General features: G+C 40.7%; 1 protein-coding gene across 6 annotated transcripts in view; it reads left to right on the forward strand.

Moving 5' to 3' along the window:
* LOC132380042 (platelet-derived growth factor subunit A-like) overlaps positions 1–24,003 on the forward strand; it is an 83,755-nt gene that overhangs the window by 27,167 nt on the left and 32,585 nt on the right. For 3 of the 6 annotated variants that reach the window (XM_059948526.1, XM_059948530.1, XM_059948528.1), the window contains 2 exons: positions 6,008–6,134; positions 19,978–20,010. In XM_059948526.1, the coding sequence (XP_059804509.1) occupies positions 6,008–6,134; positions 19,978–20,010 (160 nt within the window). The remainder of the gene's footprint in view (positions 1–6,007; positions 6,135–19,977; positions 20,011–24,003) is intronic. The other 3 variants (XM_059948527.1, XM_059948531.1, XM_059948529.1) reach the window with 1 other exon arrangement.

The raw sequence follows: 24,003 nt of genomic DNA on the forward strand, positions 1-24,003 counted from the left end.
TCCAGCTGGCATGGATTAAAGCCACATATGCTGGCAAACTCTCAAGGCGAGATGTTTATATTCAGTCTGCTGGTAGAAGTCATGACACAAGTTTTTAAGAGCTTATTTGAGGCTGTGACAGGTGAGAATGAGAACCTTTTCAGGCACAGCTCTGGAGGTTCTGGTCAGTAAGGTGGAGAAGAAAGGGAGCCTCTTTCCACAGGACCCAGGAATCCCCTGTACAGTTAGCGGAGTGGCAGGATGGAGGACACTGGAACTACTGCCAAACTGTGAGTGTCGAGGTCATTGAAGACACTGATAACCTCATACCTAATTATCCTTCCACATCACATCCACCTTCATCACTCGATCTCTTTCCATTTGCAAGATTCCGATGGTACGAGTGCATGTGACTCCCCTTCGACACACAGCTAAACCATGTGCCTTAAAAAGATTAACTTTCTTTTCCACACCAAAATATCGAAACTGTGTGCCTTAAAAAGATTAACTTTCTTTTCCACACCAAAATATCGAAACATATAATGATAATTTCTGTGCCAACGACCAACAAAGTCTCAGGGTCGAGCTGGGGGCAGCCCGCAAGTATTGCCATGCTTCCAATACAGTGTGCCCACAACTTACTATTCCTAACCCTAACTTCCATCTTTGGAACATGGAGCACCCAGTGGAAACCGCATGGTCACGGGAGAATGTACCAATTCCTTACAGATGGCAGTGGGAATCAAACCTTGAACAGTGATCGCTAGCGCTGTAAAGCGATCTTGCTAACCACTATTTTGCCTTGCCTTTCTCCTTTAAGGTGCCCTAGAACATCTACCTGTCTAAGCACTGGTAGATGAGCAACAAGATAGAGATACCTACTGTTTTTTATTGGCTTACTTCCATTATGTCCTGTCTAAGTTTAGAGAAAATACGAAGTCGGACATTCGATACATCCTTTAAACTTGAAGAAATCTGGCGACCTTTTATTCAATCTTTTCATATGGTTTGATTTAATGCTCTTCCAGTTACTTTCTCAAAACTTTGGATATGATCAGAAGGTTTCCCTCTTTTTCCTGCTTTTACTCTCAGTATGAGCTACCCAGTCCTTTTTTTCTCTCTTTTTGTTGTTTTTGTTTAGTGGGTTTTTTTGTGTGTATACAATTATAAAAGTTTCTTCATCTTTTTTCTTCTTTTCATGGAATGATAAGAGGAGAATTGATTATCTTATTTTTATTATATACTATTAGATTAATACTATGTATGATCTTGATACTGTTTATTTTACCTTTTATATGAATTGTTATCGATATAGATATTTGAGATCAATCTCCTCTTGTTTATACATATGTACTTTATTTAATTAATAAAAAGATTGATAGAGATAGAGGTAAATTTCACACACACACACACACACACACACACACACACACACACACACACACACACACACACACACACACACACACACACACACACACACACAGCACCAACTGACATGTTGGATCTAGATGTAAGTGGGGCAGTTCAGAGTTTCTTTCTGCATATGGGGAGTCACTGGCCATGACCAGCTTGCAGTCGGGGCAGGGAGGCAAGGGTAACCTAAAACATTATTGTACATGGATTTTGCTGCTAATAATTTTGATGAAAATGTCTATAGCTAAAACTCGATGGGTGTACAGTACAGGAAAATGTCTGGAAGGAAAAGGACATGGCTAAAAATAATATTTGAGAAATCCAAGCTTTAACCACACCATTCCCCAAGACTTAAGAAAATTTTACCACATCTGACAATAATAAATACACATTTCTCACCAGGCTGTTCTTTTTCTGATCAATCACTAACAGCCCTGGAAGCAAATGAGAATTCTTCCAAAGGAGGATGCTGCTTAAGGAGATAATTTGCATTGCTCCTTACAACCAAGGGATCATTGAAGTTCAGCTTGGTAATGTTGGAATGCAACAAGTGCTGCGACTCTGAAAAGGGTTTTAAACACACAAGAGACAATCCAGTGAAATACATACAAAATGCAGGAGGAACTCAGCAGGTCAGGCAGCATCTCTGGAAGTTAGAGAACTCACTGATGAGGCCAATCTCTGGTTGGAGGAGCAACACCTCATATTCCATTTGGGTAGCCTCCAGCTTGATGGAATGAACATTGATTTCTCAAACTTCTGGTGATTTTTCTCCCCTTCTGTCTTCTATCACTCCCTATTCTGGCTCCCCTTCTATCTTCTATCACTCCCTATTCTGGCTCCCCTCTGTCCCATCTCTTCTCCTCACCTCCTTCTGGTGCCCGTCCTCCTTCCCTTCTTCCATGGTCCACTCTCCTCTCCTATCAGATTCGTTCACCTTTACCACCTATCGCCTCTCATCTTCTCACTTTGTCACCCCCTCCTCCACCCACCTACCTACCCCCTCACCTGACTTCACCTATCATCTTCGAGCTTGTAGTCCTTCCCCTCTGCCCAGCTGGGCTTTCCCACCCGTCCCCTTCCATTCCGGTCCTGATGAAGAGTCTTCATTGCTTTCCATAGCTGTTTCCTTACTTGCCGAGTTTCTCCTGCATTTTATATGGTACTCTGAAAAGAGTTGTTCACTCTGCACACCTTCGGCATGTATGAGTTACAGACAACGTATTATTCCATACAATTTACCAGACATTGAAAGTCATGTGCAGATTATTCACTCTGCAAACTGGAAGCAAATTGGCCACAGTAAAGCCAAAAGAATTGTGGGAGCAGAGGAGATTGAGCCCAATGTCTTTGCATTAATTTATCTGCATTTGGCTACAAAATATCAAAGAGTTTACTAATTGTCAAAAAACACACATCCGATCCTTGGTCATTTCCAATAAATGATTCTCATGCAATAAGAGGACCAACCCAATGTCAGATCAGCAACTGCTTGCATTCTCTGAGATGAGGTTTATTATTGATGAAAATCAAAAAACTCTAGGTGCTAGGTAGCTGAGATAAAAATGAACAGAAAATGCGAGCAGGTTAGGCAGATCTGTGGAATGAGAAACAGAGTCAGGGTTTCATCAGAACAGATAAATATTCTTTGACTTGAAATATTAACTCTGACAGTGTCAGACCTGTAGAAAGTGTCCACCATTCTCTGTATTTGTTATTCATAGTTATTGTACGTAGGAGGTATTACTTGAGGAGACCCATACAGATTGGTATTAGAGTTATTGATCTTCACAATCTATTAGATACCAGGGTAAAGGTGTTTGGGAAAGAGTCTGCCTGTTCATGGATGATAAAGTAATTTGCGGTAATTATAAAATCTTGGATGAGAAAATGATAATGTCAAATTATATCTGCCTGTGGTGAAGCAACAAGCCATGTCTTCCAGATTGTATTTTATGTTACAGGAGCCCATGAGGCAAGGCAAACTCCACATGCTCGTACGCCTTGCAGCTCTTCAAGTTAACCCAGTTTAACAAGAAAGAGCCTTATATACACATATATGTATGGATTATAAATTAAATAAGCAGTGCAAAAAGAGAGAAAAATAATGAGGTAGTGTTCATAGGTTGGTTCATTGTCCATTCAGAAATCTACTGGTAAGAAATGTAGAGGATAAGGTACAATAACACAACATTGTGATGCTCTTCAACAAATCCTTATTCAGAATGCATTTCCTGTTTTGATCTCATCACAAGTTGGATGTTATGGAGACTCTGGATAATATTGATAGGAAGATAGCTAGAATAACATTTAGTTCATGAACAATCAAAAACAAAATTAGCTTGGATAGGCTTATCTTTTAACTCTGGAGAAGTGTGGATATTTATTTTATGCTTTTAAATACAGACAAGCAATCAGATTGTCCCGGTAGGTAGATTATTTGAGTTGTTCTGGTTGGTGAAGGTTTACAAAATGCATTAAGATACAACCAGGTTGGGTTGAGAAGGCTTCCCTTCTCATTGCAGGCCAAAGCTTTGAGCAGAAGTTGCTAATTACCTATAAAATAGAGATTAGCTGCACAAATTCAAAGGGGAGCTAGGAAAGTTCTTAGTTGTGACTGATATAATTTCCCTCAGAATATAGATACAATACAGAGATCTGTTCCTACTGTTGCTGTGATGTCCTCAAGCTCCATTAGATTATCAGAGAACCAGAGAAAAATTTTACAAGAATGTTGCTTCTCCCTGTGACTTTCTGATCTGACATTCAATGTTGCTGAGGTTTGGAGAAGACTGTGATTCATGATGCTTAGCTTCAACATACAGAAAGTTTCAGTGGGCCAGTGAATCTTTTGCTTTTGTATCATATGTTTGCAGCACCAAACTTTTTGACTTGTGTTAACTTATAGAGAGGCAAAGTTCATGTTCATTGATTCATTTGTTAGGTATCAGTTTCCTCCCTTTCCCTTTGTCTCCTTCCCTGTTGAGTTCTAAATGTTAAATCACAACCCCGCCCCCCCATGTTTAAGTTCAAAGTAGATTCTGCTATCAAGAGTCACTATATACAGCCCAGAGATTTATTTTCCTGGGGCATACTCAGCAAATCTACAGAGCAGTAACTATTACATAATCAGAGTGCAGAGGACAAAAAACTGTGCAAAAATGTAAATACAAATAAATAGAAATAAAGAGAAAATGATATATTAAAATAAAGAGTCCTTAAAGTGAGATCATTGGTTGTAGCAGCATCTCACAGATGGGAGAAGTGAGTGTATTTATCCCCTTTTATTCTAGCGTCTGATGGTTGAGGGATAGTAACTGTTCTTGAACATGGTGGTGCAAGTCCTGAGGCTCTTCTAACTTCTACCTGATGGAAGCAGTGAGAAGAGAGCATGACCTGGGTGGTGGGGATCTCTGATGATGGATGCTGCTTTCCTATGACAACGTTTCACGTAGATGTGCTCAGTGGTTGGGAGGGCTTTACCCGCGACGTACTGGGCCAAATCCGCAACCTTTGGTAGGATTTTCCTTTCAAAGACATTTGAAATACCCAGACTGTGATGCAGCCAGTCAATCCACTCTCCAATACACACCTATGGAAGTTTGTCAAAGTTTTAAATGTCACGCTGAATCTTCGCAACTCCTAAGGATGTAGAGGCACTGCTGTGCTTTCTCCATAAATGTACTTATGTGCTGGATCCAAAATTGATCCTCTGAAATCATATCACTAAAGAATTTAAAGTTTCTGACCCTCTCCAGCTCTGATCCCCCATTGAGGACTGGCTCATGGACCTCTGGTTATAAGACCATAAGACATAATTAGGCCATTCAGCCCATCAGGTCTCCCATTCCATCACGGCTGATCCTGGATCCCACTCAACCCCCCAAACACCTCCCTTCTCGTTGTATCATTTGATGCCCTGAGCAATCAGGAAACGATCAACTTTTGCCTGAAATATATGCACGGTCTTGGTCTCCATCTCCTGAAGTCTATAATCAGTGCCTTGGTCTTGCTGACATTGAGTGTGAAACATAGAAACATGGAAGACCTTCAGCACAATACAGGGCTTTTGGCCCACAATGCTGTTCTGAATATGTACTTATTTTAGAAATTACCTAGGGTTACCCATAGCCCTCTATTTTTCTAAGCTCTAAATACCTATCCAGGAGTTTCTTAAAATATCCTATTGTATCCACCTCCACCACCGTCGCTGGCAGCCCATTCCACGCACTCACCACTTTACCCCTGACATCTCCTCTGTACCTACTTCCAAGCACCTTAAAACTGTGCCCTCTCGTGTTACCCATGAGTTTGTACTTATGACAATACTCAGCCAGATTTTCAATTTCCTTCCTATACGCTGATTCAGCCCTATACCCCCTTTGATCCGGCCCACAACAGTGGTGTCATCAGCAAACTTGAATATGGCATTGGAGCTGGGCTTAGCCGCACAGTCATAGATATAGAGCGAATAGAGCAGGGGGTTAAGCACACAGCTCTGTGGTGTACCTGTGTGATGGAGACTGTGGAGGAGATGTTGTTGCCCAATGCCTCTCCATGTTTAGCATTTATTTTATCTTTAGATTTGTAACGCATTCTTTCTCTTGAACAGGATATGCCAAAAGACGTGGACAAAGAGGAAGGTCTCCCAGATGATGTCCTGAAGATGATTGCTCAAGCAAATATCCAAAGTATCAGTGATTTGGAAAACCTCCTGGGCGTCAAGGCCAAAGGCAGTGGTTTGTAGAAATATTGCTAATAATATTAACACGGATGATTGCAGAACTGAGAGAATCAGGGTCAGGTTTAATATTACTGGCATTTGTTGAGAAATTTGTTCTTTAGCAGCAGCAGTACAATGCATAAAACTATAAATAACAGTAAGATACATATATATCTTATTGTAATTAATACTTTTATATCTTCATTATGTATATTTACCTTCCCGATAGAATGGAGATACGCCTCTACCAAATGAGATGTAAGGCCCTCCTTTCCTCCGTGAACCTGCAGGTTACTCATGGGCAAGGTGTAGCATGTGGTTAGTCCCCCTCAATCAGGGTCATGTGAAGCCGTGGGAGCAGGTAGTGGATCATCGTACGAGCAGCTGGTGCACCACTGTCACCAGGCAAACAATCTCTGAAGAGTGCTGATAATGGCTGGGGTCACCCACCTTGTAAAGACACTGCCCAGAAGAAGACAATGGCAAACCACTTCTGTAGAAAAGTTTGCCAGTACCAATCATGGTCATGAGACCATGATCACCCGCGTCAGATGAAATGACACATGATGACGATGATGACTTTGGCCTTTGTAGATCAATATCTTGAATGCATGAGTTGGGATGTTTTGTTGAAATTGCCTAAGACCTGTGGAGTTTTGGTCGCCTAGCTACAGGAAAGATATCAAGATTGAAAGAGTTCAAACATAATTAACAAGGATGTTGCCGGGACTGGAGAACTTAAGATACAGGGAAGAATTGAATAGATTAGAACTTTATTCCTAAGAGTGTAGAAGATTGAGGGGAGCTTTGATAGAAGTATACAAAATTAATAGGGGTATGGACAGGGTAAATGCAAGCAGGCTTTTTCCACTGAGCAACACACTCAAAATGGCAAAATGCTGAAGGAATTCAGCATCTATGGAAAAGAATACAGTTGACGGTTCAACATTTAAGAAAAGGTTGGATTAGCACATGAATGGTTGGGGTATGGAGGGCAATGGTCCCAGTGTAAGTTGATGGGAGTTAGCAGTTTAAATGGTTCAGCAGTCCCTATGGGGAGATTTCTGTGGCAAGATACAGAAGTACTTTGCCTTTCTTCTGCACAGTTGGGACCTGACCAAACTGCCTTGAAGTCCAGTGCTGATGCCACTACACTACTGGCCAGCCCATATTAGTTACTGATAATTCCTGTAAGCAATTCAGAAGATGAGAATATTGACCTTGCTGTCGCAATGTAAGGTTGAAGAGAAGTGCATGGTTTCATTTAAGAGTGATTTAGTTGCCTACCTAGGAAGGAAAGTGATATAAAAGGATATGTTGATAGTAGATATCAAGCTAGAGGTAGTTTCTTGGATTATAATCAGCCATGTCAGAGCAAATAGCAGATTACAGATGACAGATTACCATATTTTAAGCAACATCCATAATAAGAACATAAGACCATAAGAGCAGAACCAAGCTATTTGCTCATCGAGACTGATTGTGGCTGATTTATTTTCTCTCTCAACCGCATTCTCCAGTCTTCTGCCCGTATTATTTGAATGGTACAACTGAAGGCAACACCATCCTTCATTTGTGAGAGTGGAGCCATGGAGATCAGTAAGGACCCGCTACCAAAATGAGATTAAGCCACTCAGTATCCTCGGTCCATTTGTGCGGAAAACAGTCAGCTGGAGATTGACTAGTGGGGAAAGAGTTTTGCAGAACACAGACACCAAATGTAGACCTTATTAGCAACACGGAGGAGAACTTGAGGCTTTGAAGCATTGCTGGCTGGCAGTTTGTCTGTTGGTAGTTGAGAAATCTGGTGCTACTACTGGATTTATAGCTTTCCCAGCAGTTTAGAAGCAGGTGCTGTGGTTTCCTGTTTTGAATACGGTTTAAGTTCTTACGTTTGATATCTGTGAAGGGTTAAACAGCTTGGTTCTCAGAAAAGCTTATCGAGACTTTCATGCAGGAAGTAACGAGTGGCATGAAGACCAGCTACTATTTCCAAAACACTGAAATAAGGTGATAACTATTGTAATCTATGAGCACCACGGTCTGTAGGAACAATATAGAAAGGGTTGGTGGTGTTCTCAAGACAGCCATGGGAGGAGAAGCCCATTAGTAATGGGAATTGTGGATGCGATTATACTCATATAACTTCTTATGCACAACATGAATGCCCATTACTTAATAGAGCAAGAGGGAAGGGGGTCCAGAGGAGATTTACGAGAATGATTCTGGGAATGAGTGGGTTAATATGGCCCTGGGCCTGGACTTGCTGGAGTTTAGAAGAATGATGCAGGGGGGAGGGGTGGGAAATCTCATTGAAACCTAACGAATATTGAAAGGCTTAGATAGAGTGGACATGGAGGATGCTTCCCATAGTTGAGGAGTCTAGGACGAGGCCACAGCCTTGGAATAGAGGAATGTCCATTTAGAACTGATAAGAGGAGGAATTTCTTCAAACAGAGGGTGGTGAATCTGTGGAATTCAATGACACAGATGTCTGTGGAAGCCAAGTCATTGGGTATATTTAGTGCGAATATTGTTACTAACTTTGATTAGTATAAGTGTCAACGGTTACAGAGAGAAGTCAGGTGAAAGGGGTTGAAAGGATGGAATGGCGCAGTGACTCAATGGGCCGAATGGCCTAATTTGTTCCTGTGTCTTATGTTCTCATGCTGTTGTACTCAGAATTCATCATGAGGAGCAGGAATTGTACAAAACAGTTAAAGTAAATTCATTCCGATAGGGGGAGCATAGATACGGTAAGTGCAAGAAGGCTTTTTCCACTGAACTAGAGGTCATAGGTTGAGGGGTGAAAGGTGAAATATTTAAGGGGAACCTGAAGGGAGCAGTGCAAGTGTTGAATGGTTTGCCAGTGGGAGTGTTGGATGTCGGTTCGGTTGCAACATTCCAGAGAAGTTCAGATAGGTGCATGGATGGGAGGTATGGAGGGTTATGGTCCAGCTGTGAGCCAATGGGGCTAGCCAGACTAACAATTCAGTATGGACTAGATGGGCCAAAGGGCCTGTTTTTGAGCCGTTGTGCTCTATGACACTTGGCTGGTTGCCGTCAATTACAGATTGCCACAGTATATTCTGTTTGATAGAGGTCCAAAAAAAGTGTGAATTTACACTTCCTTTAATGAACTTCTTTGACAACAAGGGTTACATGTCCTTGTCCTGGATAATGAATGAAGGTTCAAACATTGTACCACATTGTGTTGCTGTTATCAGTATTCGGCAAATCACGATCAATTTTACCTGGAGCAAATTGGCATAGTGAATATTACCAAATTTCCAACATTGAGGTAATCACAGAATTGCCCTGGGTAGGTCCCACATTAACACACATGACATCTTAATGTTCCTGATGATGTCTATCATAGTGCACTACAAACTTTACACAGCATTGACACGAAACTTCTGCAGAACCTCCACAGAAAACCAGGAACACATCTTGCTTGGGTCTTTTTTCAGATGTGATTGAAGGTAACACTACTGATATCAGGACAGTCCCTAAAACTTATTGAGGACTGCTCCTACACATTCCAATATTCTCAATCTGCACTCAAAAGAACAAGTGCATTTTGAAAAATATAAAAATTGAGATAACTGTAGGTAGCTCGGTGATCTCCGTGTAGCTCAGTCCCATGGGTAGGACACATATGGAAACAAGTGTGAAAATAGATAGCACATACAGTTATAACAATATCCCAAGCAGCCATCCTCTCTGTTCCTGCAGCCTTCACTAGTCTCCACTATATGAGGCACCTGATGTACCTAATAAAGTGGTCTCTGTGTGTATATTTGTGGCTTTCTGTTGCTGTAGCCCATCCATCAATGTGTTGTGCATTCAGAAATGCTCTTCTGCACATCACTGATGTGATGCGTGGTTGTCTGAGTGACTGTTGCTTGAACCAGTCTGGCCATTCTCCTCAGATCTCTCTCATTAACAAGGCGTTCTTGCTCACAGAACTGCTGCTCACTGGTTGATTTTGGTGATCGCACTCTTCTCTGTAAACTCTGGAGACTTGTGCACCAAAGTCCCAGGAGATCAGCAGTGTCTGAGATACTCAAACCACCCCATCTGGCACCAACAATCATTCCACGGTCAAAGTCACTTAGATCACATTTCTTCCCCAGTCTGAACAACTGATCATTTCTGCATACTTTTACGCATTGAGTGGCTGACACATAATTGGCTGATTAGATATTTGCATTAATGAGAAAGTGTACAGGTGCACTTAATAAGTAGCCACTAAGTGTATATCTTAATGGTGTGTGGCTATGTCTTTAAGGGCTGAAAACCTTAAGTATGTGCTGGACAACTGTGGTGGTATGTGCCTCAAAATGATTGTACTACTGTCAAGACCCTCAAAGAGCCCGCATCAAATTTCTTATTTCTGAGTTGGAATTCTGGTTAACACTGTTTCACATTTGTTTTCAAGCGATAAAATAATTTTCATCTGCGGAGCTGTGTGGGTAGCATGAAGGTGTGTGCGTTTGAGGTTGGCATTGCACAACCTAATGCAGATATAACCCATTTTTCCAGCACAAGTCAACTAATAGAAGAGCACTGTAAGAAAATTCTAGAAAATTAGTGTAGGGCTTTTGATCTTCCATTCACTGTAGGAGGGTCACCCATGAGATTTAACAAGTAACAGCCCATAAGAACAGCATGCCAGAAAAAAAATCCAGCATTTAGTAGTGCGATTCATCTACACAATAGTGAATGAAAGTGAAAATGATGCAGAAACCACCAAAATGAAGATGCTGGACTCCTGAAGAAGAATAGAGGCCCTTCAGCCCATTGGGTCTGTGCCCATCCATCAAGAGCTAATTTGCAAAATCTCACTGGGGGAAATTTACAGTGATGAATTAATCAGAGCAGACCCACATGGCCAGGGGAAGAATGTGGAAAATCTGCACAGACACTTGCAGGGGTCAGAATTAAACCTAGGCTCTGGAGCTATGAGAAAGCAACTTTGTCAGCTGTGCCACTGTGCTGACCCTGGAACATTTATATTCTTCCAGAAACCATAAATGTGCATTTTCATGCAAGCTATCTTTAAAAATTGACGAACTATTTCCACAAGTAATGGCAATTTTTCCAAACAATATTGAGTCAAAACCTCTAGATATGAAAGCAAGCTGTTACATTCGTTGCACTCAATCTGAATTTGCCAAATCCCTGACATTAAGATGATGCAAACTCTTACTTCCCTCTTATTTAATTTTTCTGTTTTATAATTTAAGGTTACTTGGCCACAAATGTTAAGCATATGTAGGTTATTACCTCTTGCATCAGTGGCAACACATTACTGAAGGGGAATTCCACTCGAAAGGAGCAGCTTCCACTTGCCAAAGTCCGTGGAAGAACAACACGTTGCAGTAGGAAAACTCTACAAGGGAAACCACTCTGTGGTGAGATTATTGACATCAACACATTGGCATGTTTATTCTCCGTAAAATTTTAAACACACCTTACACTCACAATTAAATCCATACCATAAATCTCCTTTCCGAGACAGCTGAGGTACTTAGTTCAACATGATCAATCTTTAGAGGCGCTTAATGGAATAGACAGGGACGAGGGAGGGGTAACCCTCTGAACAGATGTGAGATCTCTAATTATTCATTATAATGCATTTAAAAGGATTAAATTGAGTGCTATGTGATTTTGCAAAATGATCAGACAGGATTGTGGTGCCTGTTATCTCTCTGAGGGAGACAGGGAAGTTCCATATGGGATGAAGACGTGACAGAGCAAGTCAGCGTTCTGCACTGTTTTTGATGGCAGCTTTCTTCTGAAATATGCTGATGAATAAGGATAAGCAACACATACTCAGGGTCCTTAGCATTCCCAATGATCTGTCTTACAAGCTCTTTGACCTCTTACCATCAGGCAGGGGTTACCATAGCATTAGGACATGAACTGTCAGGATGGTAAACAGCTTCTTCTCCCAGGCCGTAGGCTGCCTAGCTCCCTACCACCAACCAGGTCTCATCATGCATGAAGCACTAGTAGCATTATACTGTTTACTTTTTAACTTAACTTTATTATTTGTTAATCTATCAGTGGTGTTATTTCTTGATGTGTTATATGCACTGTGTTGTGCACCCTTGGTCCGGAGGAATGTTGTTTCATTTGTCAGTATACATGTGTACAGATGAGTGACAATAAACTTGAACTTCATAAAAATCCCGAGCTAAAGTAAGTTAATTCCTTAAAAAACACAGTTAATTCCAACACTAGACACAATAGCCTAATAAGCCTTAATTATTTGCAATTCCACCCAGTAAATGATCATCATTTATCACTCTCACAGTACGGGAAGGGGCCTTTCTTCCCTTTGGCATATTGTGCCTCTCAGAGTGTTGTTATCAATTGAATTAACCCAGTAATTGCCTGTTCTCTCATACAAACCCTTCCACTGCCGCCAATTCTCCTGGTGTCACCTTACATTACAGCTGATTTACAATAGTTAATTAATCTGCCAGCACATATTTGGGAAACCAGGGGTGCCCAAGGGAAACCCATGTGGTAAGTGGGAGAACTTACAAACTCTGCAGGGACAGTACCCATGATCAGATTTGAACCTGGATCCCTGGATCACTGGCAGCAGCTCCAGCCTCACCAGTGTGCTTGCCTATCATTGAACTACGCCTCCATTCCATGCCGTGTGCACCACGTCGAAGCTACCGTCCATGAAAAGATTCATGATGAACTCTCTGTCGTCAACCAAGTGTCCTCTATCTATCTACTTTAAGTTTAAGCTAGAGTCCTGAAGAAGGGTCTTGGCCCAAGACATCGACGGTTTATTCATTTCCATAGACGCTGCCTGACCTGCTGAGTTCCACCAACATTTTGTGTGTGTGTTGCTTTAAGTTTGGCGTCTTTTATATTGGCTGTTTGTTATTCTTTGTGTGTAGCTTTTCACTGATCCTATTATATTCCTATTATATGGTCATGATCAAACATTAGAATAGGGAAGAAATGTGATCTATCTTTGACTTTGATCATTGGTGCCAGACAGGGAGGTTTGAGTATCTCAGAACCTGCTGATCCCCTGGAACTTCTACACACTACAGTCTCCAGAGTTTACAGGTATGAAAAGTGTGAAAAACAAAAAAAAAATTCAGCGAACCTGAAGTCATTGTAGGAGAAAATGACTTGTAAATGGAGAATGGCCAGACTGGTTCAACATGACAGGAAAGCGACAGTAACTCAACTAGCCAAAAGCTACAACAGTGGTGTGCAGAAGAGCATCTTTGAATGCACAAAATGTTGAACCTTGATGGGCGACAGCAGCAGAAGACCACAAACTCAGCAGCCACTTCATTATTTTCAGGAGGTACCAGATAAAGTGGCCACAGAGTGTAATTCATTATCAGAAGAAACTTAATGACTGTGAACAAAACATTACTCAATTACTCACACACTTAGTATATACTTTATAATGATAGTGAATTCCATTCAAAATGTTTTACTGATAAGGATTTAGTGATAAATTGAATTAATACTGCTGTTCTTTAGAATGATAGATAGTCATATAGAGTCCCACATATAGGTTCTTGCTGACCCACTAAATCTGCACTAAACACCAGCGGCCAATTTACACTAATCCTGTACTAAACCCATTCTGCTCCCTGCACATTCTGAGTAACTCCCTAGAGTTTTCACCATTCCCCTGCTCACTTAGGGAAAATTACACTATCCAATCAACTGAAAAATTGATATATTTTTGGGATGTGGGAAGAAACTGGAGTAAGCGAAGGAAAAACCCACCAACTCCACACTCAGACGGCACTGGAGGTCAGGATTGAACCAGGGATGGGGGGCTCGGTGGGCCAGAAGGGCCTGTTACATTACTGTATCTGTAAATAGGTAAAATAAATGACAAACTCTCTGCTGATACTATTACACTTGGAATGGAAGCCTGATCAAAGTCCCTGAGGAGTTGCTTTGAAATGACCTATGCGCAATCATTGCATCTCCATGCGTTGCTCCCCATCCCCAGTTAAAAATCTGCCTGGATGAGAAACTCTCTGCCTCACAAAGGTCAATAGGATTCTGCTCAAAGGGAAGACTGGGCTACTTGAGTCTGTCTTCCCATCATTCCCAAGACTAAACAAAGAATCCCCTGAATGAATACTTCAAAGTCAAACTTACCTCATGTACACAAGTACAGAAGCATTACAGGTACATAGCATCAGGTACACAACAAAACAAACATTAAATATATGCAAATTATGCAAAAAATATACAACTAAGAAAATAATTAGAACAAAAAATAACAAAGTCAACAGTCATGCAATGTAGCCATGGTGTTGTGGTATACTATAGTCATGGTATTATACTGAAGTTGTCATTAGGATTAGGCAGGTTAACTAAGGAACAGAATAATAGATGAGCTATAGGTGTTCTTAAACCTGGTTGTGTAGGACCTCAGGCTTCTGTACCTCCTGCCCAATGGTAGCTACGAGAAGACAGCATGGGCTGGCTGGTGGGGTAGCGCCTCATATAGATACTACCAAGGGCTGGCCGGGACATGCCAGAGATGCATCTGGCAGAATCCACCACTTTCTACAACGTCTCATGATCCTGCGCGTTCGAATCATTGATCGTGTGCTCCTATCTGGAGCACGTCAGAGAAAATCAGCTGTCAGCATTGGAACTTCATTGAATGGCTAGTGGCTGAATGATATTCAGGCCCTGTGCTGTTCACATCATCGTCATAAACGCTAAGCTGCACCTAGATCTTCTCCAGTTAGCACTGAGGTTTTATCCAACTTGGAGAGGAGAAGGAAGGGGTGAGAGACTAGGAAGATGTTATGCTACCTCTCTCTTCCTGTCCTGTTCTACTGTCATCCTTTTCCAACTGACTTCCATTAGGAGTCTAGGATGTTTCCATCTGTGCCTGCATGGCCAATCCATAATCCTCAGGATCCACACAAGTCTTCCCTCCGACTGAAGCATGTCTGACTAAAAACATACGGACAAACATACGTAACAAAAAGAACTAATACCATGATCAATTTAACTCAGTTTCTAATTTAGAACACCACAACAGATCATTTCATTAATACTTAGTCTGAAATAGATATTAATTTATTTCGAAAGGTGAAGTTGCTTTTAAAACCACCTTAGAGTTACACTTAGCAGTTTTTATTCCATGCTCTTCTTATCATTAAACTTTTCTCAGCCTTGCTATGAATAATTAAGAGATACAGCACACCCTTTGTTACAGAGCTAATATATTCCTGGAAGACTGTTCATGTTGTAATTTTAATGTGAGTCCTTGGAAAAAAGTTGACAAAATTTGTTCCTTTGTATTTTGTGTTTATTTGGTTAATTCTTTCTCACAAAATTTCCATAAGAATATATTTTTGTTCTGTACTTTAACTTTTTTGGTGATTACTTGACTTGTTGAACTACAGGGGAATACTGTATTCATTGAGGCTTACATGAACGATGGGCCTTTTTAATATTATCACACAGGACCAATGGGATTGTTTGCTTCTAAGCCACAGAAGAGACTTATAGATTTTACCATTTGAATTAACTCTACTTTGTTTCTACTGATTTCAGCTTAAACTGTCTAAAGAAGCTAAAGTAGGAAACTCATATTTGAAACTGATATTAATAATAATCTTTGTATTTTGAATGTCCTCATGAACTTTATCATTCTGATCAAATTTACTGGACAGCTAACTATATTTTTCCTACCTTTGACATCCACCTTGAATTCAAATGCATAAATGAATCGTGCCGTGTCGTATGACCTGGGCATATGATCGTGACCTTTCCATGACCATGACTGTTCTTGGCAAATTTTTTGACAGAAGTGGTTTGCCGTTGCCTTCTTCTGGGTGGTGTCTTCACAAGTGTCAATACTCTTCAGAGATTGTCTGGCGTCAGTGGGAATGGCTGCAGAACCAGGATTTGTGATCTGCACCAGCTGCTCGTACAACCATTTTTCACATGATTGAGGGACTAAGCAGGTGTTCAGGGTGACCTGCAGGCTAGCAGAAGGAAGGAACACCATACACCTCCTTTGGTAGAGATGTATCTCCACCTGCCACCCAAATAAACGGATAAGTCAAGAGGAACAACGATCTGCTCATCGTTATATAATTCAGTTATGTGAATTACATTGCTTTTCACTACTTACTCTTGTTATGTTCCCCTAAAGTGAATAACTTAAACCATCTTTACTTGCAACAAACTGAAATCATTAAAAATCATTAAAAGCATTAAAAATGCATTATATTTGGAGGCATAAGAGACTGCAGATTCTGTAATCTGGAGCATAAACAAGGAGCAGCTGGATTAATCCAGTGAGCCAGGCGCCATCTGTGGAGGGAAATGATCATTGATATTTTGGATAAAGATGTCCATTTCCCACCACAAGCATTCTACTTGATTAAATCACCTCATAATCAACTCACAGGGTACTTACAGATGACTTTGGTCCAGCCCAGTTTAGAGCAATAGAATAACTTGGGGCAGCATAAGTAAAGTAGTGGTTGGCATAACTCTGTTACGGAGCCGGTGGACCTGGGTTCAATTCCTCATTCATCTGTCACCGGTCTGTATGTTGTTGTCGTGACTGCATGGTTTTCTCCATATGCTCTGGTTTCCTCCCACATTCTAAAGACATTCTAAAGACATACAGAATAGCAAGTCAATTAGCCACATGGGTGTAAGTGTGGTGTGTGGGCCAGAAAGTTCTGTCAAAGTGCTCTATCTCAAAATAAATAAACCTAGCACACACTCAGTGCTGCCTCCAAACAAGCCTGATGTTGACCATTTCCCACCTACTTTGCACATGAAATAAACACACACAAGGACAATTTTGCCTGATAAATATCTGACCCAAATATTTATTGAGCCTGGCCCTTTAAGGTGTAGACGTATGGCCTGATGTCTGCGTTAGGACTTCACCATACTTGCACAGAGATGAATGGGTTAAGTGTCAGGGTCCTCCACCCAAAATGTTCAGTGCTGCTGGCGACCAATATAGAAAGTGACCTTACAAGAAAACCTTTATAAGGATGGAAGAGGGAGAGGAATTCTCCTTCACTTAGTCATTGTGGTCTACTCCTGTAGCTTGCTCCGATGCTCCAACTAGACTTGATTGCAGGTCTGTGCCAAAGATATATGACGATGAAGTGTAGTTCAGAGTCATCAAAGTATTAGCTGGATCAATGTTTGTGTTGTGAGCAAAGATTACTGAAACCAGACAGGAATATAGGAAGTATGATTTGAGTTTCTGCGTATTGAAGGTGTTGGCATGGACCATGCCACTTTTCTCAAGGAGGCTTTGAGAACGTCCTTGAATCATTTCCACTGTCCACCTTGGAACTTCTTGCCAGGAAAGAGTTTAGAACAGAGTGTCTGCTTTGAGAGTCTGGTGTTGGGCGTATGTACAATGTAGCCTGGCTACCAGCCACAGGATTAAGAGCAAGTAGATTAAAAATCTGCCGATGCTGAAACCTGAAATAAAAACGGAAAATGTTGGAGCCAGGTCGAGCAAGCATCAGTGGAAAGAGAAGCAGTTAATATTGCAGGCCAAGTACCCTTCACCAGAACTGAGACAGAAAGCAAATTAGTCTAACCAGCACAGAAAGGGATTTGAAGGAGCTCACACAAGGGTTTAGGAATAAGTGGAAATTGATTCATGATGTGTCCAGTGACCATCTGGAACAATGGAAGTTTAGTGGGGTGGGGAGACGCATGAGAAAGGATAGGTAGATAAAGTCCAGGGATGATCAAGATATTAGGAAGCTCAGGGCTTAGAAAACCTAGGAGATGATGAGCTGGATAGCTGTTGAAGCTTATATTGCTCAAACGCTCAAACTCTACCTGGCAGAGAGCTTGGTGTTTGTACTTTTCCTCAGGCTGAGCAGTCGTTACCTGAGAATTAGCAGAAGATTCAGAGAACTGAAAGATAAAGGAAGGGGGAGGGGTAAGAGTCAGACTTAAGGGAAACCCAAATGCTTTCCACAACTCCTACCACCCACTCGGAGGCTGCCTTCATCAGCTGCTCTGAACTCTTGCACTTTCCCATTTCCTTCTTCCTTCTTCCCCTCTGCCTGCTCAGCCCATGCGGATTCATCACCGCCTTTGATTTGGCCTACGACAGTGGTGTCGTCAGCAGACTTGTATATGGCACTGGAGCTGTGCTTAGCCGCACAGTCATAAGTGCAAAGCAAGTAGAGCGGGGGCTACGTACACAGCCTTTGAACTTGGAATATGGTTTGATATTCTCTATCCATTTTGTTAACTTATGTGCACTTAGGATGGCAAATATACCATGGCTCCCCAGTTCTGCAATTTATTCTGTATTGTTATGGATTACCTTTTGCTAGCTCAGTACATTGTGTAATGATTTGATCTGTATAAGCAGTATGCAAGACAATCTTTTCACAGTATCTTGGTTCATATGTCAGTAATAAACCTTGGTTTTTCTACTCCAACCTTTGGAATGCACAGCAGTTTCTATACAGATACTGCCTTTGTTGTGGATATATTATGAGCTTCTATGCTATTTTATCCAATGTATCTTCAACCCAAAATTCTGAGACTTTCTGATGACGATCCTGAACATGGAGGACTAAAGTTGCCTCAAGGGAAAGGGCAGGCTATTCGCCATTGAATTGAAAATTCCACGCGTTTTGAACAGATGGATAGCAGTGTGTGAAAACTAATGCAATGCAGTAATTGTTGAATGTCAACCCATAGTATTGTTCTTGTTATGTTTTTTAAACATCAAGACAGTTTGCTGGTAAATCCAAAGCATAAAATCTCCTTCAGTGTAGTGAAAAGAGCAAATTTGGCTGAATTCCAATCCCCACTGTGACTAAACAGTGAAGTAATCCCATTGGCCTGAACCATCAAACAACATTTTTGGCTTAGTTTCCCCATATGTGAGTAGACTTGTCATGAGGTTAAGTCACACGCATACTTTTATTTTAATCAACGCTTAGAGTCTTCACAAATACTTTAGAAGGTGCTCATCACGCAAGGAGATTCTTGACAAATTTTGAATGATCATGCTTGATGTAATAGGTGTTTGTATCAACACTACATCAATGATTAATAATTAATGTCAACTGTGAAATCACCTCTCTTCGTGAGGGAGGACTGGATTAGCCAATAAATCTAAATAACACAGAGCAACCCAACCATGACATTGCTGAGACATTAGATGTGTAATTGCCCAAGTGTTAAACTCCTCTCTTGCATCAGCCTTTTGCATGTGAAGAAGTATATCGATGAGATTTATGAATTCAGTCCTTTTACACCCACTTGTTTAAACTTATACACACAATGTCATTTAACATTGCTTTTAATTTCTTTAATTTAATTTCTCTAATATTAAATCCTTTAAGGCGTGTGCTGAAGCATTTAGAATGTATTTCAAAGATGCTGGTACCTGTTCTTTTTGCTGGGCTTCATCTTCTGCAAATGTTTATCAGAAAGGACGTTCAGCAATGTGTCTTTGCTCAGTTTATATTGGGGTTGGTGGATTCCCGCTGCTGTCTGAAAGGAGTTTGAACGTTCTCTTCGTCACGTGAGAGTTTCTTCCGGGTGCTCTGGCTTTTTCCCACAGTCCAAAGATATATGGGTTAATTGGTTAATTGGCCACATGAGTGTAATTGGGCCAGAAGGGCCTGTCTCTGTGCTGTACCTTTAAATAAATTTAAAAGGCTGGCATATATTAATGGCTGATGATCTTAGTGACATCATTACGTGGAGAAGTGACATCTCCACAAGTTAACATGTCTGTTCAAATACTTGAATGTTTCACAAATATATTCCAGTTACTAATATTACATTTTTAAATATTCTTCCAACAGACACTGCTGAAATGAGACCTAGATCCAGACCAGGTAAGCCTAACGTCTGTTCAATTGCATGTTTGAAATGCCATTGTGTGTTTAAATGCAGTGAATTGTAAGGCGAGCAATGCATATTCACATTTAAAACAGCATTCATGGGTGATATGCAGACACTCCTCCAAAGCCTGAATTTAATGAAGCTGTCAATTCTACGCACCAATTGCTTGAATGCACTGATCCCTCTCTTAGAAGTATTCTGGAAGTGTAATGTGAGCTATACTTGATTTACTTTTTTTTGAAAATAATAGTGTATTTTGATTTTTGTCTCTGAGTGTTTGCTGATCATTTCCCGCTGTTGTACCATCATAAATCTACTTAACCTACAGACCCACCTTCAAGGACTCTTCATCTTATGTTCTTGATGCTTTTTGCTTATTTATTTATTATTAGTACTGTAGTAGTTTTTACACGTTGGTTGTTGCACCATTGGGTGCAGTCTCTCATTGATTATATTGTGTTTCTTGTATTTACTGTGATTGCCCGTAAGAAAATGAATCTTAGATTTGCATCTGGTGACATTTATGTTCTTTGATAATAAATGTACTTTGCACTTTGAACTTTGACATGAAATTGCACCTTTTTAACTAACAAATCAACATCAGAGCTGGGGCTGCCAACAGAGAAAATAAAATATGCTGGATGACAACACAGTAAATTGTCCAGCTAATATGGCACAGGTTGCGAAGAAGAGGGTGGTGTAAAATTGGAGAGAGTGATATAAAAGGAAGAATAATTTCATATTTGTGCAGAAATGAAGTAATTGATTAATACCCAGCCTCTAGGCAAGACAGTGTTCTGACAGAAAGAGAAACTGTCAAAGTATTCTCTTCAGGAATGAATGGGTTGGTATTGGGACTTGTCAATGTCTAAGAGGCTAGTCTGAAGATGGATGAACAGTCCATAGTATCTATGTTAGGGGAAATGAAATTGAAGTCAGTTCTCCTAATTTTATGAACTGATCCATCACGTGAACAAATCTAGACAAAGATCTTTCAAATGTGAGGCAAAGCCTCTGACACAATGACTTTGTTTAACAGAATTATTAAAGATTTAATGCTTTATGACTAAATGACTATTGTTATACAGAACACAGGAAACATTGATATAAGCTACTCTGGTTTATTTATTCAAGAATTAATCTCAGTGGAGGCAGCCATTGGTGACAAAATCTTCTTTGCCTCTGGAAACCAAATTTTTTTGCAGAATTTAGATCCTCTCAGGCCAATGGCCCTAGCATTGGGATGCTAATTCAACTCAATGAATCAGGAACAGTTTCTTCCCCTTTGGCATCTGATTTTCTGAATGGACATTGAACCCATGAACATTACCTCACTACTTTTTTATTTAATTTAACTATCTATCTATCTATCTATCAATCTATCTATATATACACACTGTAATTCTCTTTTTTTCTATTATTATGCATTGCATCATACTGCTGCAGCAAAGAAAACAAATTTCAGGACATATAAGCTGGCGATATAAAACCTAATTCTGATTCAGTAGGGCAGATCACCTTATTTGCATGCCTGGCATCAGATTTCAAAACAGTTCCTCTTTTCGGAGCAACACACGCAAGATGCCGGTGGAACGCAGCAGGCCAGGCCACACCTATAGGAAGAAGTACAGTAGATGTTTCAGGCCGAGACCCAGACGAAGGGACTGTCCTGACAAAGGGTCTCGGCCCAAAATGTCGACTGTACTTCTTCCTATAGCTGCTGCCTGGCCTGCTGCGTTCCACCGGCATCTTGCGTGTGTTGCTTGAATTTCCAGCTTCTGCAGATTCCCTCGTGTTGCCCTCTTTTCTGAGCTCTGTCGATATAAGCAACTACCAGGCAGACGCATTCAAGGATGTACTTAAAGACCCCACTCAAAAAAAACACACACAACATCTCACCGATTTGTGGGGTTGGCAACTGCTCAAAGTAGAGAAAGTCCGTTTGGAATGACACTGAAAATGATAACTTTAGGCATCAGGGACAGATGGAAATCCAGGTGGAAGAAGAATGCCACCTCAAGCTCTTGGCCTTCATTATTCTGATTCTGGGTAGTAGTCCAATAGCTTTGGCTTCAGTTTGTGCATGAGAATGAATCAGAAACTTAAAAACCAGAATCAGGTTTATATCACTGATCTACGTCAAGAAATTTGCTGTTTCATGGCAGCAGGACTGTGTAATAATTTTAAAAATGCAAATTACAATATACGTAGTATAAAAAGAAAGCAAAATTAGTCGGGGGTTGGTTCACTGTCCATTCAGAAATCTGATGGAGGAGGGGCCGACGTGGTCCCTAAGCTGTCCAGCATCAGTGATGAAAGATGGATGCCATCTCCTACAGTACCCTACAGTACCCACCCAGCCACCCCGTCAGAAACCAACTGCTCCTTTGTTGGCGCCTCTGCAGTTCCCTCACTGGCCTCATCAGTGACCTCAGATCCCTCGGACTTGGAGCGGAAGCAAGTCATCCCGAGGGAGTGCCAGTGAGAACAGAGAAGACAAAGCCAGTTGGCACAGAGGAGTCCAGCCATTATCGGATGTATTGTCTTCCATGCAGAATGATCATTCCCCGACTCCTCTTTGCTGATTTATATTAAGAGCAGTTTTTCCTCATTTGCTTTCAAAAAAATTCTAGTGCCTGTATTTAATACCCATTTTTATTTTCCCACATGCTGTGCCACTGGCATCAGACATAGGTGAGACTAAATAGAGTTGGCAGGCTTCCTTCTCCAAAGGACATTAGCAAAACAGTTAAATTTTAGCTGGCAGCTTTTACAAACACTTTCTGTGGCTAGCCTATCGTTCTCCAGGGTGATTGAAGTCAATTATAAAGCTTGCATGGTGAGAAAGTGACTGCTGAAATATTGATCTGGATAAAAACATATTTTGAAATAACCCTTCAGCTAAAGATCTCTGCAAGAAACCATTAATATCTACCTAGAAAGCTGAGTTTATGATGGTCTGTATGGAACCTAGTGAAAGACATTAGAGTTGCACACCAGTCTTCCTATTTTCACATTTTATAGGGATTATGTTATTGACAATAAACAGTATTTACTGTATTTTTAATTTTGATATTCTGTTAAACTGTGACTAATTGGTGTTGATCCAAATGGCATTGTTTCTCACTGTTTTCTGGAAGTCTGCAATGGGTTTGGAAATGTATCACTGAGAATAAACTATTGCACTTACTTCAGTAAAATGCTGCTGCAACACATGCATATTGCACCAACTGGTGAGTGAAATGTCAAAGTTCAAGTTTGTTGTCATTTACACATGTATATAGCTAAACAAAACAGTTGTATTTATATCAGGACCAAGGTTGCAGAACCCAATACATATATCACAAACAGAGCATAAAATAATATTGACAGAATGCTATTAACAGAAATTACTTTGTAGGTGTACAAGCGACATTAAGTGCATACATGACACATAGTTAACTATACAACAGTATGACGCTAAAGGTGTTGAGAAGTCTCACAGCCTGGGGAAGAAGCTGTAATCCAGCCTAACGATCCTTGTTCATATACTGTGGTACCTTCTGTCTGACAGTAGGAGGTCAGAGGGATTGTGGGACAGATGGGAGGGGTCCTAGGCAATGCAGAGGGCTCTACAAATGCAGAGACAATGAGCAAGGAACACTACCGGATGAGTACAGTGTATGGTAAACAAGTGGCTGAGATTTCCTGTCTTTGGTGTGGATTAACTGTCAGGCAAAGACATTCTGATATTCTGTGATGATAGAGATCAGCCAAAATAAGTCATTTAAAAAAAACCAAACTTAACACACTTTAACTTAATAACAGATAGTATTTGTGTCTGTTCTCTGGTTGATCAGTTGACCTAAAAAAAAGCAGTTTTATCTTTTCTGCTGTAGTGTGTCACCTATTTTCATATTTTCCACTTACTGGGCCCATGGCTTGATAGAGGTTGACAAGATGATAAGAGGCATAGATTGAGTGGGCAGCCAGTGGCTTTGACTTAG

The sequence above is a fragment of the Hypanus sabinus genome, chromosome 23, assembly GCF_030144855.1.
Source record: "Hypanus sabinus isolate sHypSab1 chromosome 23, sHypSab1.hap1, whole genome shotgun sequence".
Lineage (NCBI taxonomy): Eukaryota > Metazoa > Chordata > Chondrichthyes > Myliobatiformes > Dasyatidae > Hypanus > Hypanus sabinus.